The sequence below is a fragment of the Acinonyx jubatus genome, chromosome B3 (assembly GCF_027475565.1).
Source record: "Acinonyx jubatus isolate Ajub_Pintada_27869175 chromosome B3, VMU_Ajub_asm_v1.0, whole genome shotgun sequence".
Taxonomy (NCBI): Eukaryota; Metazoa; Chordata; class Mammalia; order Carnivora; family Felidae; genus Acinonyx; species Acinonyx jubatus.
In genome coordinates, this window is record NC_069386.1 from 139,496,882 (window position 1) to 139,511,009 (window position 14,128).

The 14,128-nt window shown below is 41.8% G+C and overlaps 1 protein-coding gene across 4 annotated transcripts in view; it reads left to right on the top strand.

Moving 5' to 3' along the window:
• The window catches only part of EML1 (EMAP like 1), a 185,158-nt gene that overhangs the window by 118,592 nt on the left and 52,438 nt on the right, over positions 1 to 14,128 (top strand). For all 4 annotated transcript variants that reach the window (XM_027066600.2, XM_053224927.1, XM_053224925.1 and 1 more), the window contains exon 3: positions 2,225 to 2,360. In XM_027066600.2, coding sequence (XP_026922401.2) covers positions 2,225 to 2,360 — 136 coding nt within the window. The remainder of the gene's footprint in view (positions 1 to 2,224; positions 2,361 to 14,128) is intronic.

The window sequence follows — 14,128 nt, forward strand, 5'->3', positions numbered from 1 at the left end:
TGGGGTTTTATTACTGCTTTTGAGCACTTCCTTTCTCTCTGGTAGTACAGGATGCTCCGGGCCCGTGTCGTGGGTGCCCTGCCCCAGCCCCAAATTTGGGCATTTCCCCGAGGAGTCCAGGCTCCCCTGCTATTGTGGAATCGTGTTAGAAACCAAGGTTTGGGCGCCGGGTGATACTGCTTTCGGCAGTCGTAGCGGGCAAAGCTAAGGCATGTCTGTGTTTATACCAATATGTGTTTACATACGCATGTATAATTGTGTATCTGTGGCTGTATCAGGCTAAACCTGGCTCATTGCAGCCTCCCCCTGGCTTGTCTGTAGCCTTGCTCTGCAACAATGAAGCCTTGCTCCCACCATCCTTCACCCGTCTCTTAATTGTTCTCGTGTTCGTGATTGTGGTTTCAGAGGTATAGACCATGCCCTGTGGGAAACAATGTTACTGACTGGAGCACAGTGCTTACCCAGTGCTCCGCGGTAGGCAGACCGTCTCTCCCATTTCCACAGCACCTCTCCTGCCCCACCCCCTTCCATGACATCGTAGTACATACTGGTAACGTAGTTTGATTCTTTTATCTGTCATGGGTTCCCCCCACCCCATCTCCTAACTGATTTTTCTCTGCAAACGTTCAAGTTCATTCTTTGTGCCATAAGAACCTGTAAGTTTTGACAGATGCCTGATGTCACATAGCCACTGTGCAGCATCACATAATCATTTTACCACCCTAAATTTCTCCTAGGTCTTCCCTGTTCAGCCCTCCGCCCCCCACCCGGCCAACCTCTGGCACTGATCTGGTTTTTTGTTTCTGTAATTTTGCCATTTATAAAAAAAATTTTTTTAATTTTATTTATTTTTGAGAGCGAGATAAGAACGCAAGTAGGGGAGGGGCAGAGAGAGAGGGAAACACAGAATCCGAAGCAGACTCCAGGCTCTGAGCTGTCAGCACAGAGCCCGATGCAGGGCTTGAACCCACGAACTATGAGATCATGGCCCAAGCCAAAGTTGGATGCCCAACCGCCTGAGCCACCCAGGCGCCCCAGTGTTTTGCCTTTTATAGACTGTCATATAAATGGAATCATACAGAACACAGCCTTTCGAGCCTGGCTGCTTTCACTTGGTGGCATGGATTTAATAAGCCTCAGCCCTGTCCTTGGCGTGGATTTCTTCCTCACTTTTTTTTTTTTTTTTTGCTGAATCATATTCCGCGGTCTGGATGGACCACAGTTTGTTTTTCCACTCACCCATTGAAGGGCATCTTGGTTGCTTCCAGTTCCTGACAATATTATGAAAAAAAAAAAAACTGCTATAAATATTAAATGCAGGCTTTATACAGGCATAAGTTTTCAAATCAGTTGAGTAAATAAATACCTAATGTCACACAATGCTTGGATCCTACCACAAGACTATATTTAGCAACTGCCAAACTGTCTTCCCGGGTGTCTGTACCATTTTGCATTCCCACCAGCCATGAATGAGAACCCCGTGGCTCTGCATCCTGGCCAGCAAGTGCTACTTTGTTTGTTTTTTTGGATTTTAGCCACCCTAATAGGTGTATAGAGATATCTCATTATGGTTTTAATTTGCATTTCCCTAATGACAAAAGATGTGGAGCATCTTTTCATATGTTTATTTGCCATCTGTAGATCGTCTTGGGTGAAGTGTCTGTTCAGATCTTTTGCCCATTTTTTTAATTGGGCTGCTTGTGTTCTGACTGTTTTAAGCATTCTTTCTTTATATTCCAGATACAAGTCCTTTATCAGATATGTGATTTGTAGATACTTTCTCCCAGTCTGTGACTTATCTTTTCATCCTTATAACAATGCATTTCACAGAGCAAGCGTTTTTATAATTTTAATGAAGTCCAAGCAATCTGTTTTTCTCTTTCATGGATCGTGCTTTTGGTGGTGTATCTAAAAAGCCACCAAACCCAAGGTCACACGGATTTTTCTCCTGTGTTTTCATCTAGAAGTTTTATAGCTTTGCGTTTTACATTCTGGTCTTGGGTCCACTTTGAGTTAGTTGCTGTGTAAGGGGCGAGGCTGGTGTCTAGGTTCCTTGTCCCAACATCCTTTGTTGAAAATCTCTGCTGAGTTCTCTTGGTGCCTTTGTCAATCCTGCCAGCATTTTAAAACTGATACCCTCTTCCTTCCTCCCTGTCTTAAGTTCTGTAAAAAGTTACGCTGACAAAGGGGAAAGTTCTGATTACATTTTCTGCTCATCTCACAGCAAGACCACTGGTGCAGACCTTGCCCTTAAGAACCACCATCAACAATGGCACCGTGTTACCAAAGAAACCTAGTGGCTCTCTGCCGTCCCCCTCCGGGGCCAGGAAAGAAACTGCTGTGGCAGCGGCAGCCAAAAGGTAGGTGGAGCGTGCCTTAAGCGAACTCTGAAAGGAGTTCCATCTCAGACTTAAAATCAGTATCGCCTTTTCATACGACCCTTGTTAATTTCTTGTCTGAATTAAAATTCATAAAAGTATAAGATTTGGTGTGTTGACATATCAGGACCTATATAAGTTTTTCTGCCTTTTTTTTTGTTTGTTTGACTTAATCTTACTGTCTCTGAAATCCCATTGGCTAACAGCACAGTGTGCCATTTTGTATTTTAAAGTTCTCTTTTAAAAACACAAATGGGAGTGTAACCTGTGTGAAATGAATATGCTCTTCCTGAGTTCCTCTCTGGCACAGAGCAAAACTCAGGTCTCCAGACCAACCTCAATTATTTACCTGTAAAATTTGGATAAGCTCATCCTTTTAAATTGTGCCAAACGGTGATGTTCTAGATACTGATGTTGTCTCTCAGAGCATAGTTTGCTCTTAACTTTTCTATAATTACATAATCGTCATATGGAAAGTTTACCTTTTATGTAAAAATTTTATATAAAAATCTTTTTATCTAAAAATTTTCTAAATTTTTAGGCTCTAGGAAATTCAATGACTGATGGTAATGTAGCCTAGAAGACCCTGGCTTGTTATGAGTACACCGTGGAAGCCATAGAACTTTTTACGATACTAACTGGCCAGTAGGTGCCCGGACACAGAGCGGAGCAAGCTCTAGGGCACGCTGGGGCCACCATTGGGCTTGTAGGCGTTAGCTTGGATGCTGGGTTGGGACTCGGAATGAAAACCTAGCGATCTCATCTTCTGTTTTAAATATGTAGGTTTGCACTCTCCCTCACCAAGTGTATTTTCATTGTGTTTTGATCAAATAGAGTTTCATGTACTTGTTGTCTGCGAATTTTAAGAAAATTGGTTTTGTGGGGCTTTTTAAAACTTAAAAAATGAAATTCTCAGCCTCATTTTGTATCTGTTGTTTCTTAAAGTATATTTATTTATTCTGAGAGAGAGAGAGAGAGCACAAGCATGCGCATGGGGGAGGGGCATGTGCCTCTCATGAGAGCGAGAATCCCAAGCAGGCTCCGTGCTGTCAGTGCAGAGCCCGACACGGGGCTCAATCCCACGAACGGGGAGGTCATAACCTGAGCTGAGATCAAGAGTCGGATATTTAACCAAATGAGCCACCCCGGCGCCCTCGTTTCTGTTTAATACTTACTTGAATCATTTATTTCTAATCCACGTGAAATGCCCTTCTAGAGTCTAATTGACAGTAGTAGATATGGACTTTTTTTTTTCATCTAGATGCTGAAGATTGTCAAGGCTTTTTATTTCAAAGTTCAGATTGCCATGTGTTATAAAGCACATGATGTTAAATTTATCACCTTAATCGTTTTTAAGCATATAATTCAGTAGTCTTAAGTACTGTTGCACGTTCTTGTGCAACAGATCTCCAGAACTTTTTTGTCTGTTTTTGTGTTTGTTTTCTTTCTTTCTTTCTTTCTTTCTTTCTTTCTTTCTTTCTTTCTTTCTTTCTTTCTTTCTTTCTTTCTTTCTTTCTTTCTTTCCTTCCTTCCTTCATTCCTTCCTTCCTTCCTTCCTTCCTTCCTTCCTTCCTTCCTTCCTTCCTTTCCATTTTAATTCCAGGATCGTTAATACACAGTGTTATATTAGTTTCAGGTGTACGATACAGCGATTCAGCACTTCCCTACGTCCCCCAGTGCTCATTATGACAGATGCCCTCCTTCATCCCCATCACCGACTCCCCTCATCCCCCACCCAGCTCCCTTCTGGTAATCATCAGTTTAAAGAACCTCATTTTGCAAAACCTAATCTCTACCCGTTAAACAGTAATTCCTTTCCCCAGCCCGTCACAGTCAACTCTCTGCATTCTGTTTCTATGACTTTGACTCCTTTGGATGCTTCCTCTGAGTGGAGACATACAGTATTTGTGTGTCCCTTTGTGACTGGCTTATTTCACTTAGCATGATATCCTCAAGCTTCATCCGTATTGTAGCATATCACAGGATTTCCTTCTTTTTTTAGGTCTGCATAATACACACACACACACACGTCACCATTTCTTTATCCATTCAACTGTCGATGGACGCTTGGGTTGTTTCCACCTCTTGGTTATTGTAAATGATGCTACAATGAATATGGGTGTGCAAATAGCTCTTCAAAATCCTGCTTTTCATTCTTTTGGATACATACCCAGAAGTGGCATTGCTGAGTCATAAGGTAATTCTATTTTTAATTTTTTGAGGGAGTGCCATACTGTTTTCCATAATGGCTACACCATTTTACATTTCCACCAACAGCAGGCAAAGGTTCTCATTTCTTTTCATCCTTGCCCAAAACTTATTTTCTGTTCTTTTGCTGGTGGTCATCCTAATGGATTTGAGGCAATATCTCATTGTGGGTTTGATTTGCATTTCTCATATGATAAGTGATATTGAGCATCTTTTTAAAAAATTTTTTTCAATGTTTATTTATTTTTGAGAGAGAGAGAGAGCGCGAGCATGAACAGGGGAGGTGCAAAGAGAGAGGGAGACACAGAACCTGAAGCAGGCTCCAGGCTCTGAGCTGTCAGCACAGAGCCTGACACAGGGCTCGAACTCACTAACCGTGAGATTGTGACCCGAGCCGAAGTTGGATGCTTTAACCGACTGAAACACCCAGGCACCCCTTGAGCATTTTTTGTTAAGTAATCTCTATGCCCAGTATGGGACTTGAGCTCACGAACCCCGAGATGAAGCCTCACATGCTCTACCAACTGAACCAGCCAGGCGCCCCAACATTGAGCATCTTTTTATATGCTTGTTGGCCATTGTATATCACCTTTGGAGAAATACCTATTCAAGTCCTTGGTCCATTTTTTAATCAAATTACTCATTTTTTAGTTATTGTTCTTGAACTGTAGAATTTCCTTTTGTATTCTGGATATTAACCCCTTATCAGATCTATGATTTGCAAATATTTTCTCCCATTTCATAGTTGCCTTTCATTCTATGGATTGTTTACTTGATGCACCAAAGTTTTTAAGTTTGATGTAGTCCCAAGTGTCTGTTTTTGCTGTTGGTGTCACATCCAAGAAGTCATTGGCAAGTACAGGACCCCGAAGCTTTTCTCCTGTGTTTTCTTGTGAGAATTTTATGGCTTTAGGTCATGTGTTTAGGTCTTTAATCCCTTTTGAGTTAATTTTTGTGTATAGTCCAAGGTAAAGGTAGAGCTCCATTCTTTTGCATGTGGATGTTCAGTTTTCCTTTTGCCATTTGTTGAAAGACACTGTCCTTTTCCCATCGTGTGGTCTCGGCTCCCTTGTTGACAGTCATTTGGCTGAATACTCAAGGGTTTATTTCTGGACTTTCTATTCTGTTCCATTGGTCTATATTTTTGTCTTTGTGCTAAAGAAGATACCACACCAACTTGATTACTGTTACTTTGTAGTATGTTTTGAAATCAGGAAGCTTCAGGCCTCCAACTTTGTTCTTCTTTTTCAAGGTTCTTTGGCTATTTGGGGTCCCTTGACATTCCTTTTTAGGATTTTTTTTTTCTGTTTCTGCAAAAAATACCATTGGGATTTTGACAGGGTGTGCATTGAATCTATAGATTGTTTTGGGTAATACAGACATTTTAACAATATTGAGTCTTCCAATCCATGAAAGTGGGATGTATTTCCACTTATTTATGTCTTCTTTGGTTTTTTTTTCAGCAATGTTTTCTGTGTGCAAGTCTTTTACCTCTTTGGTTCAGTTTACTCCTGAGTATATAATCCTTTCTGATTCGATAGCAAGAGGGATTGTTTTCTTAATTTCCTTTTTGATTTAGTCATTGTTAGTATAGGAGTGCAACTGATTTTGTCGATTCTTTTTATATCCTGCAACTTTGCTAGAATTGTTTACTCGTTTTCAAATGTGTGTGTGGAATCTTTAGAGTTTTCCACATGTAGGATCATGTCGTCTGCAAACAGAGATAACTTGCCTTCTGTCTTTCCAATTTTGATACCTTTCATTTGTTTTTCTTGTCTAACTGTGCTGGCTAGGATTTCCAGTAGTGTGTTGAACAGGAGTAATGAGACTGTGTCTCCTCACCTTGTTCCTGATCTTAGAGGAAAAGCCTTTAGTCTTCACTGTTGAATGTGGTGACAGCTGTGAGCTTTTCATTCATGGCTTTTATTATGTTAAGGTAGTTTTCTTCTATTTCTAATTTGGTGTGAGTTTTTAACATGAAAGAATGTTGAGTTTTGTCGAGCGCTTTTTTTTGCATCAATTAAGATAGTGATATGGCATTTGTCCTTCATTGTGTTAACATGTTATTCCATTGATTTTCATATGTTGAACCATCCTTGTATTCCATGAGTAAATCCCACTGGGCTGTGGTGTATGCAGTGGTCCCCTCTCATCCGTGGTTTTGCTTTCTTCAGTTTCAATTGCCTATGGTCAACCTCAGTTCAGAAGCTCATGACTGTCCTTCTGACATATCATCAGAAGGTCAAATAGTAGCCTAACATTATGTCACAATGCCTCCCTCCCTCACCTATCTAATCATGTAGGCATTTTATCGTGTCACATCATCACAAAAAGAAGGGTGAATAGAGTAGTACAGTAAGATATTTTGAGAGAGACCACAGTCACATGACTTTTATTACAGTGTGTTGTTATAATTGTTCTATTTTATTATTATGCCTAATTATAAATTAAACTTTATCATACATACGTATGTATAGGGAAAACTTGTATAAATAAGGGCACTCTTCACAGTTTCAGGCATCCACTGGGGGTCATAGAACATATCCCCTGTGGATAAGTGGTGGGGGTGGGGTATTGGTCTATAGATTTTCTTGTTGTGTCTTTGACTGGTTTTGGCATCTGACTAATGCTGGCCTCATAGAATGAGGTTGGAAGAATTCCCCCCTTGCCCCCCCTTTAATTCTTTGAATGACTTTAAGGAGAATTGATATTAATTCATCTTTAAATGTTTGGTAGCATTCTTCAGTGATGCCATCTGTCCCTGGGCTTTTCTTTGCTTTTTTTTTTTTTTTTTTTTTTTTTTAATTACTGCTTCGATTTCCTTCTGGTTACTGATCTGTTAGAGTTTTTATTTCTTCATGATTCATCTTGGTAGGTTGTATGATTCTGGGAATTGATCCATTTCTTCTAGGTTATCCAATTTGTTAGCATATAATTGCTCATAGTAGCCCCATAGAATTCTTTTTACTTCCGTGATAACAGTTGTAATATCCTCTCTTTCATTTCTAATTTTCATTTCTAATTTTGGTTATTTGAGTCTCATTTCTTTTCTTAGTGTAGCTGAGGATTTGTCAGTTTTGTTGGTCTTTTTGAAAGAAATTTAGGGGCACCTGGGTGGCTCAGTCAGTTAAATGTCTGACTTTTGACTTCAGCTCAGGTGGTAATCTCATGGTTCATGAGTTCCAGCCCCGTGTCGGGCTTTGTGCTGACAGCACAGAGCCTGCTTGGGATTTGGTCTCTCCCCCACACTCACTCACTCGCTCTCTCTCTCTCTCTAAAAATAAATGAATACATAAAACTTAAAAAAAATTCTTTAAAAATATTCTAAAATTATGGTTTCATTGGTTTGTTTTCTATTCTCTATTGTGTTTACCTCTGCTCTAATCTTTATTAATTAGCTCCTTACTTTCACTAACCTTTTAGTTTATCCTTTTCTAGTTCCTTGAGGTAGAAAGTTAGGTTGTTGTTTTGAGATCTTTCTTCTTCTTCTTCTTCTTTTTTTTTTTTAGATCTTTCATCTTAATGCAAGTCTACTGCTATAAACTTCCCTCTTAGTATTGTGTTCTGCATATCCTGTAAGTTTTAGTATGTTTTTATTTTCACTTGCTTCCAGAAATTTTCTAAATTTCCTTGTGATTTCTTCTTTGACCCATTGGTTGTTCAAGAGTGAGTTTTTCTCATTTCAAGAGTGACTTTTTAAAGTAGCAAATTATCGCAGCACCTGACTGACTCAGCCGGTAGAGCGTGCGACTCGCGACTCTTGATCTTGGGGTTGTGAGTTTGAGCCTCATGTTGAGTGTAGAGATGACTCAGACAAATAAATCTTAAAAAAAAAAGTAGCAAATTATTATTGAAAAGATGAGACTCTTTCCCTTTATTCTTGGATAAAATAGAATTCTATCATTTATGTCTCTTATATTTTGGAATTTAAATAAAATAAAAACGTCTTTCAGAGCACAAAGGTAAAAGTCAAAGTCGAAATGCAAATATAATTTCTAGCTTTCGGTTCATTCTGTGAGAGCTTAAGTCCAACATTCTTGCTCTTTGATTTTATAGAAGGTCTCTGTGTTGAGTCCAAAGTAACTTTTTGACGTAGTGTCATGGTGCCCTTCACTTCATAGAATATTTATGGTTTTCTTAGACCTCATAGGATTAATTGGCATGATTGCTAGAACTCCTGGCAAATTGTGTTTTCAGTTCTAGTGTTTGAAACATTTATTCAGGGTAGGACAAGGCTGGGGAATGAAGTTTCTGAAACTGACTGCAGAAATGAGGCTGGGCTATGGAATCGGATGGATGCTTTCCCCAGGAAACAGCAGAGACCTCAGTGGATAGTTGAGGGCCCCTTTAAGTCCATGACAATGATAGAAATCATTCTTTAATGATAATGAAAGCCTACGAAGTGCCAGTTTATTTTATTTTATTTTATTTTATTTTATTTTATTTTATTTTATTTTATTTTATTTTATTTTAATTTACATCCAAGTTAGTTGGCATTTAGTGCAATAATGATTTCAGGAGTAGATTCCAGTGATTCATCCCCTACGTGTAACACCCAGGGCTCATCCCAACAAGTGTCCTCCTTAATGCCCCTTGCCCATTTAGACCATCTGCCCACCCACAACCCCTCCAGCAACCCTCAGTTTGTTCTCTGTATTTAAGAGAACAATCTCTTATGTTTTGTCCCCCTCCTTGTTTTTATATTATTTTCGCTTCTCTTCCTTATGTTCATCTGTTTTGTATCCTAAATTCCACATATGAGTAAAATCATATGATATTTGTGTTTCTCTAATTTTTCTAATGTTTATTTATTTATTTTGGAGAGAGATTGAGAGCGGGCAGGGGAGGGGGCAGAGAGAGAAGGAGACAGAATCCCAAGCAGGGTCCACACTGTTAGCACAGAGCCCAATTCAGGGCTTGAACCCATGAACCGTGGGATCACAACCTGAGCTGACTCAGCCGACTGTCACCCAGACGCCCCGAAGTGCTGGGTTTTTAATATGTTGTCACTAATCCTCAAAATGATATTATTTTTCCTATTTTCTGAGAAGACTGAGGCTCAGAGAAGTGAGGCAACTTCCCCAGGCCCCACGGGCACAGAGCTGGGAACATGGGCTCAGACCCAGGTTCCTGTGCATCCAGGGCTGATGCTCCTGTCGCTTTGTTAGGCTGCTTCCCCGCAAAGCTGTCCAGGTCAGCACTTACATCAGCTCATAAAAAGTGCTTGATATAATTACTGTTGGGAAATGATCCCTCCTGTATGTCCCATGCTGTGTGCTGCTGTCAGGAGCGGTGACGTTCCAAGAGGCCCCTGTGGGTGCTGACGGAACAGAGGCAGTCCTGAGGGTGACTCTAAACAGAGACTTCTGGCAGAGAGTCTGAGAGACAGGACTGCCTGGAAGGAAGGGACTGTGGGGGCTGGGCTCCAAGGACAGAACTGGCCATGTGCTACGAGCAGAAGCCTGGGTCTCCTGCCCCCTTTTGTCAGCCATGTGCGTGCAAGGGCTCGTGGTTAGTGTCTGCTCTCAACAATATTATCTTAGGAAGGAAAGAAGGGAGGGAGTGTGGAGGGTTGGTTATCTGCAGCCATCATATTGTGTGTGTATGTACATGTATACGTATTAACATTTAAACACTAACCTTCCTTGCAGAAATTTTCCAAGGCCTCTGTAGATGCTTCTTTTTAATTTACAGAATAATGAGTTTGGTTCCTCTGATAAACTGTTGTAGAACAGCCAACCAGAAATACATGGGTTTCTAGATTGAGTCTAAGACTCTTGGTTTTCCGGGTAGAACTTAGTGATTCATTTATTTTGTTTCTCTGGCTTTTATGGGCTTCCAGGGATGTTAGTTCCCATCCACTTGGAAGTTGGAAACCCAAACAGTAGCATCTAATTATTCCTCCGTGGTCAAGTTCCTATAGATGTCTCATTAGGAGAGAATTCCGAAAAGAGAAAGAAGCTTGCTGGGCATTCTGAATATTAGGATTAAAATAGCTTCCAGGACGTTTCAAATATGTTTACAATCATGCGGGAATTTTTCTGTAATCAGAGTTCCAAATTAACCAAGTCGGGGCATCTGCAGCCTGTGGATGGGTATATGTTTGTTTTCTTTTCTCTGGGGTTTTTTCAGCCTGGTGCTTAAGAACAAAATCTCCTTTGGAACTTGTCCAGCACCCAGCGGCTGTGCTTTGTGTTGCCAATTAAGACTTCGATTGGGGGCTTGATTTGGAATCCTTGGGAAAAGCTTTGTTTCCATTAGTCAAAGGAAAAAAGGCAGACAATCCGGGGGAAGACATTGTAGGTCATACCTTGCTCAGTGGGGATGCTGCAGCACAATAGAATAACATTTCCACTGGCTCAGAACAGAGACAATCACTCATTCTTTCCGCTCCAAAGTAGAGTTTTACAATAGGGCAGAGCTGTGAGAAGACAGATCAAAAGAACAAAACTGGTACAAAACAGAGCATTATTTAAAAAGCGCTCCGTTCCAAGCATAAGATAGGGTGGTAAACATCTATCGCTTCCAAATAAACAATTGACCGTCCTTTGGAAAAAATGGTTACACTTGTTAGAAGTACACATTTGTAAGTGCACCAGTCAGTGCCGGACAGACACACGATTTCAAAAGTTGGGTTTAAAAAAGGTTGGTTTTTTTTTAAAGTTTATTTATTTATTTTGAGAGAGAGAGAGTGTGAGCAGGGTAGGAGCAGAGAGAGAGAGAGAGAGAGAGAGAGAGAGAGAGAGACAGAGAAGCCCAAGCAGGCTCCGCACTGTCAGCACAGAGCTGTTGAGGGGCTCGAACTCATGAGCCGTGAGATCATGACCCGAGCTGAGATCAAGAGTTAGACTCTTAACCAACTGAGCCACCCAGGCATCCCTGATTTTATGGGTCTTTAAAAATTATTACTTCTTTTTTTTTAATTTTTTTTTAACGTTTATTTATTTTTGAGACAGAGAGAGACAGAGCATGAGCAGGGGAGGGGCAGAGAGAGAGGGAGACAGAGAATCCGAAACAGGCTCCAGGCTCTGAGCGGTCAGCACAGAGCCCGATGCAGGGCTCGAACTCACGGACCGTGAGATCATGACCTGAGATAAAGTCGGACACTTAACCGACCGAGCTACCCAGGCGCCCCTAAAAATTATTACTTCTAATATATTTCCTCATCACTCGGAGCTATTGAGATGTAGGCGTTAAACTCATGTTTTGAGTTTGTTTCTGTAGCAAAATAGCAGTGGAAGTGTTCTGCTACTGCACGGAGAAGATGAGTTGACACCTGTCCCTTTCTCAGAAGTCCTAGAGTCACCCGTCCGGGCTTAGGGAGTGGCTTCATATGTACGAGAAAAGCTTCTTCTGATCTGTCAGATTCTAAGTGACCAGCCTTCCTAGGAAATGACTTGATTTCTGCCACGAAGATACAGCAGAAGAGAAAGATCAGACCATTTTGTGATTATTGAAGTGGGTGGTCTCCTGCAAGCATCGTAACTTGCAAGACAAACGGTCAATGCCTGATAAGTATTTGTTGAGTGGCTAATTGTTTTAATTGAGTATGATCACCCCGGTTCTCAGGACAAATGACGTTATCAGAAAATCTCTAGTGGTACACAGGAGTGACCTGTCAGATTTCTAGTTTTGTTTTTTTTTTTTTATGTTTTCATTTTATTTCTGAGAGAGAGAGAGCGTGGGGGAGGGGCAGAGAGAGAGGGAGACACAGAATCCGAAGCAGGCTCCAGGCTCCGAGCCGTCAGCCCAGAGCCCGACGCGGGGCTCGAACTCACAGACCGTGAGATCATGACTAGAGCTGAAGTCGGATGCTTAACCGACTGAGCCACCCGGGCGCCCCTCTTTTTTTTTTTTTTTTTTTTTATTTGTAAACGTTGGAGATCTTCTTGCAAAATGGTAGAAAACTGACCCTTGATTCCCAATCACATAATGAAAGAAAGACACAATTGTCGGCTTATTATGCTTAGAGTTACTATCCAACCAGAAGAAGAAAGCTTGCCACTCTCCTCTGCTCACCAGTCACCTTGCAGAAATTTTATTATGTCTGAAATTTCATTTGAATTGGCAAAAACGTTGAATGGGTACATAATGTAATGTAAAGAACCGTTACATTTTCAGACCTTAGAAGGTTTTTGGTTCAGGGGTGGGGGTAGAGACCAGAAGGGAAAGAAGAAACCGTAACCATGGGGTTCTATACCAAAACTACTTTCCTTGCCCTAAGCACTAGAAAATGTACTCCACGGTGTGCAGTCTCTCACCAGCCAGTCCCACCACTTGCAACATGAAGGGATTGTTTTTCCCTTGCCGTCCGGAGGGAACATAACTTCTTTGATATTCCCTGCTGGTTATTTAAGGAGGCTTCTCGCAGTGAGTATACAGTGTTACTCCTTCTGGCTGCCCTTGATCCTGCGAATGTCTGGTCTTCCAGCTTTATTTTCTGTCCTTCTCTTTGAGTCCTGGTAAATCCTCTTTCATTCGTAAGAGCCCTTGGCTCTCAAAAGGAAATATCTTGGTTCCCCCCCCCCCAAATGTATACAACAATAGTAGATTTTTTAAAAGCTTAGCATTTTAATGCAAATGTGGGCATGAGAGATATCTGGGTAGAGCTGGGATGAATTGTATCCAAGTCTGTGTATGCAGATGGAAGTGTTTTCCGTGTCGATGGGCGGTGTGCATTCCGTTGTTGATCGAAGCTTACCAAAATATTTTTCCACGCTTTTGTTCCCGCGCTCGGTTTAGTCCACTGTGTCTCTGGGCCTCTTACGCATAGATTGAACAGGTGTGTGTCTTCCAAAGGCACACAAACAGCACAGCTGGACACACAGGTGAGGGTACTTAGATTTGTTTTCACCGCCCAGAGCGCCGGGTCCCTTTAGCGCTGCAGCGTTCAGGTTCGCAGTGTCTCCCGTTGGTTGAGCCTCAAACCACGCATCCGTATTAATCGTTGACATTTGTTGGAGTTTTAGACGTTCAGCAGGCCCTCCCACCCATGTCCTTGGGTGTTTCGTGAACTGTCGCCCTTCTTCAGCAGGAAGCCCAGCAGAGAGAACAGGGTGGGGGCGGGGGTGGGGGGGGAGTACCCTCACGAAGTTCTTCGCGTGTGTGGCCTGTCCCTGCCACCGCTGTTTCCACGTCTCCATCACTGGTGTCCCATTAGTTCTTCCAGCGACCCAGCTCAGCGTCATCAGAAAACAGGTTAATGTTTGCCACCGTTGATTAATAGTCATGGTTTCTCAGCTCCTTAAGGGTGTTTGATACAAGTCTTTAAGTGGCCGTGAACTTGCCATGAACTCCCCCAGGGACACCACGCGGGTGACGCTCTGGGCTGGTCACCTGCTGCTGGTGCCTTCCAGGGGCCCTCCAGGGGCCAGGCAGAGAAAGATCCCATGGCATTAAAGCAGCTTGCTGTGTGTCGTCGCTGGCAGAAATTGAACTTCGAGCGCAAGGGTTTCTGTAATTTTTAGACCTCAGTCCCAAATTTCAGAAATGTCGTGCTCTCCTAAGATCTGTAATTTCCTGGTCCCCAAATTGAGCCTTCT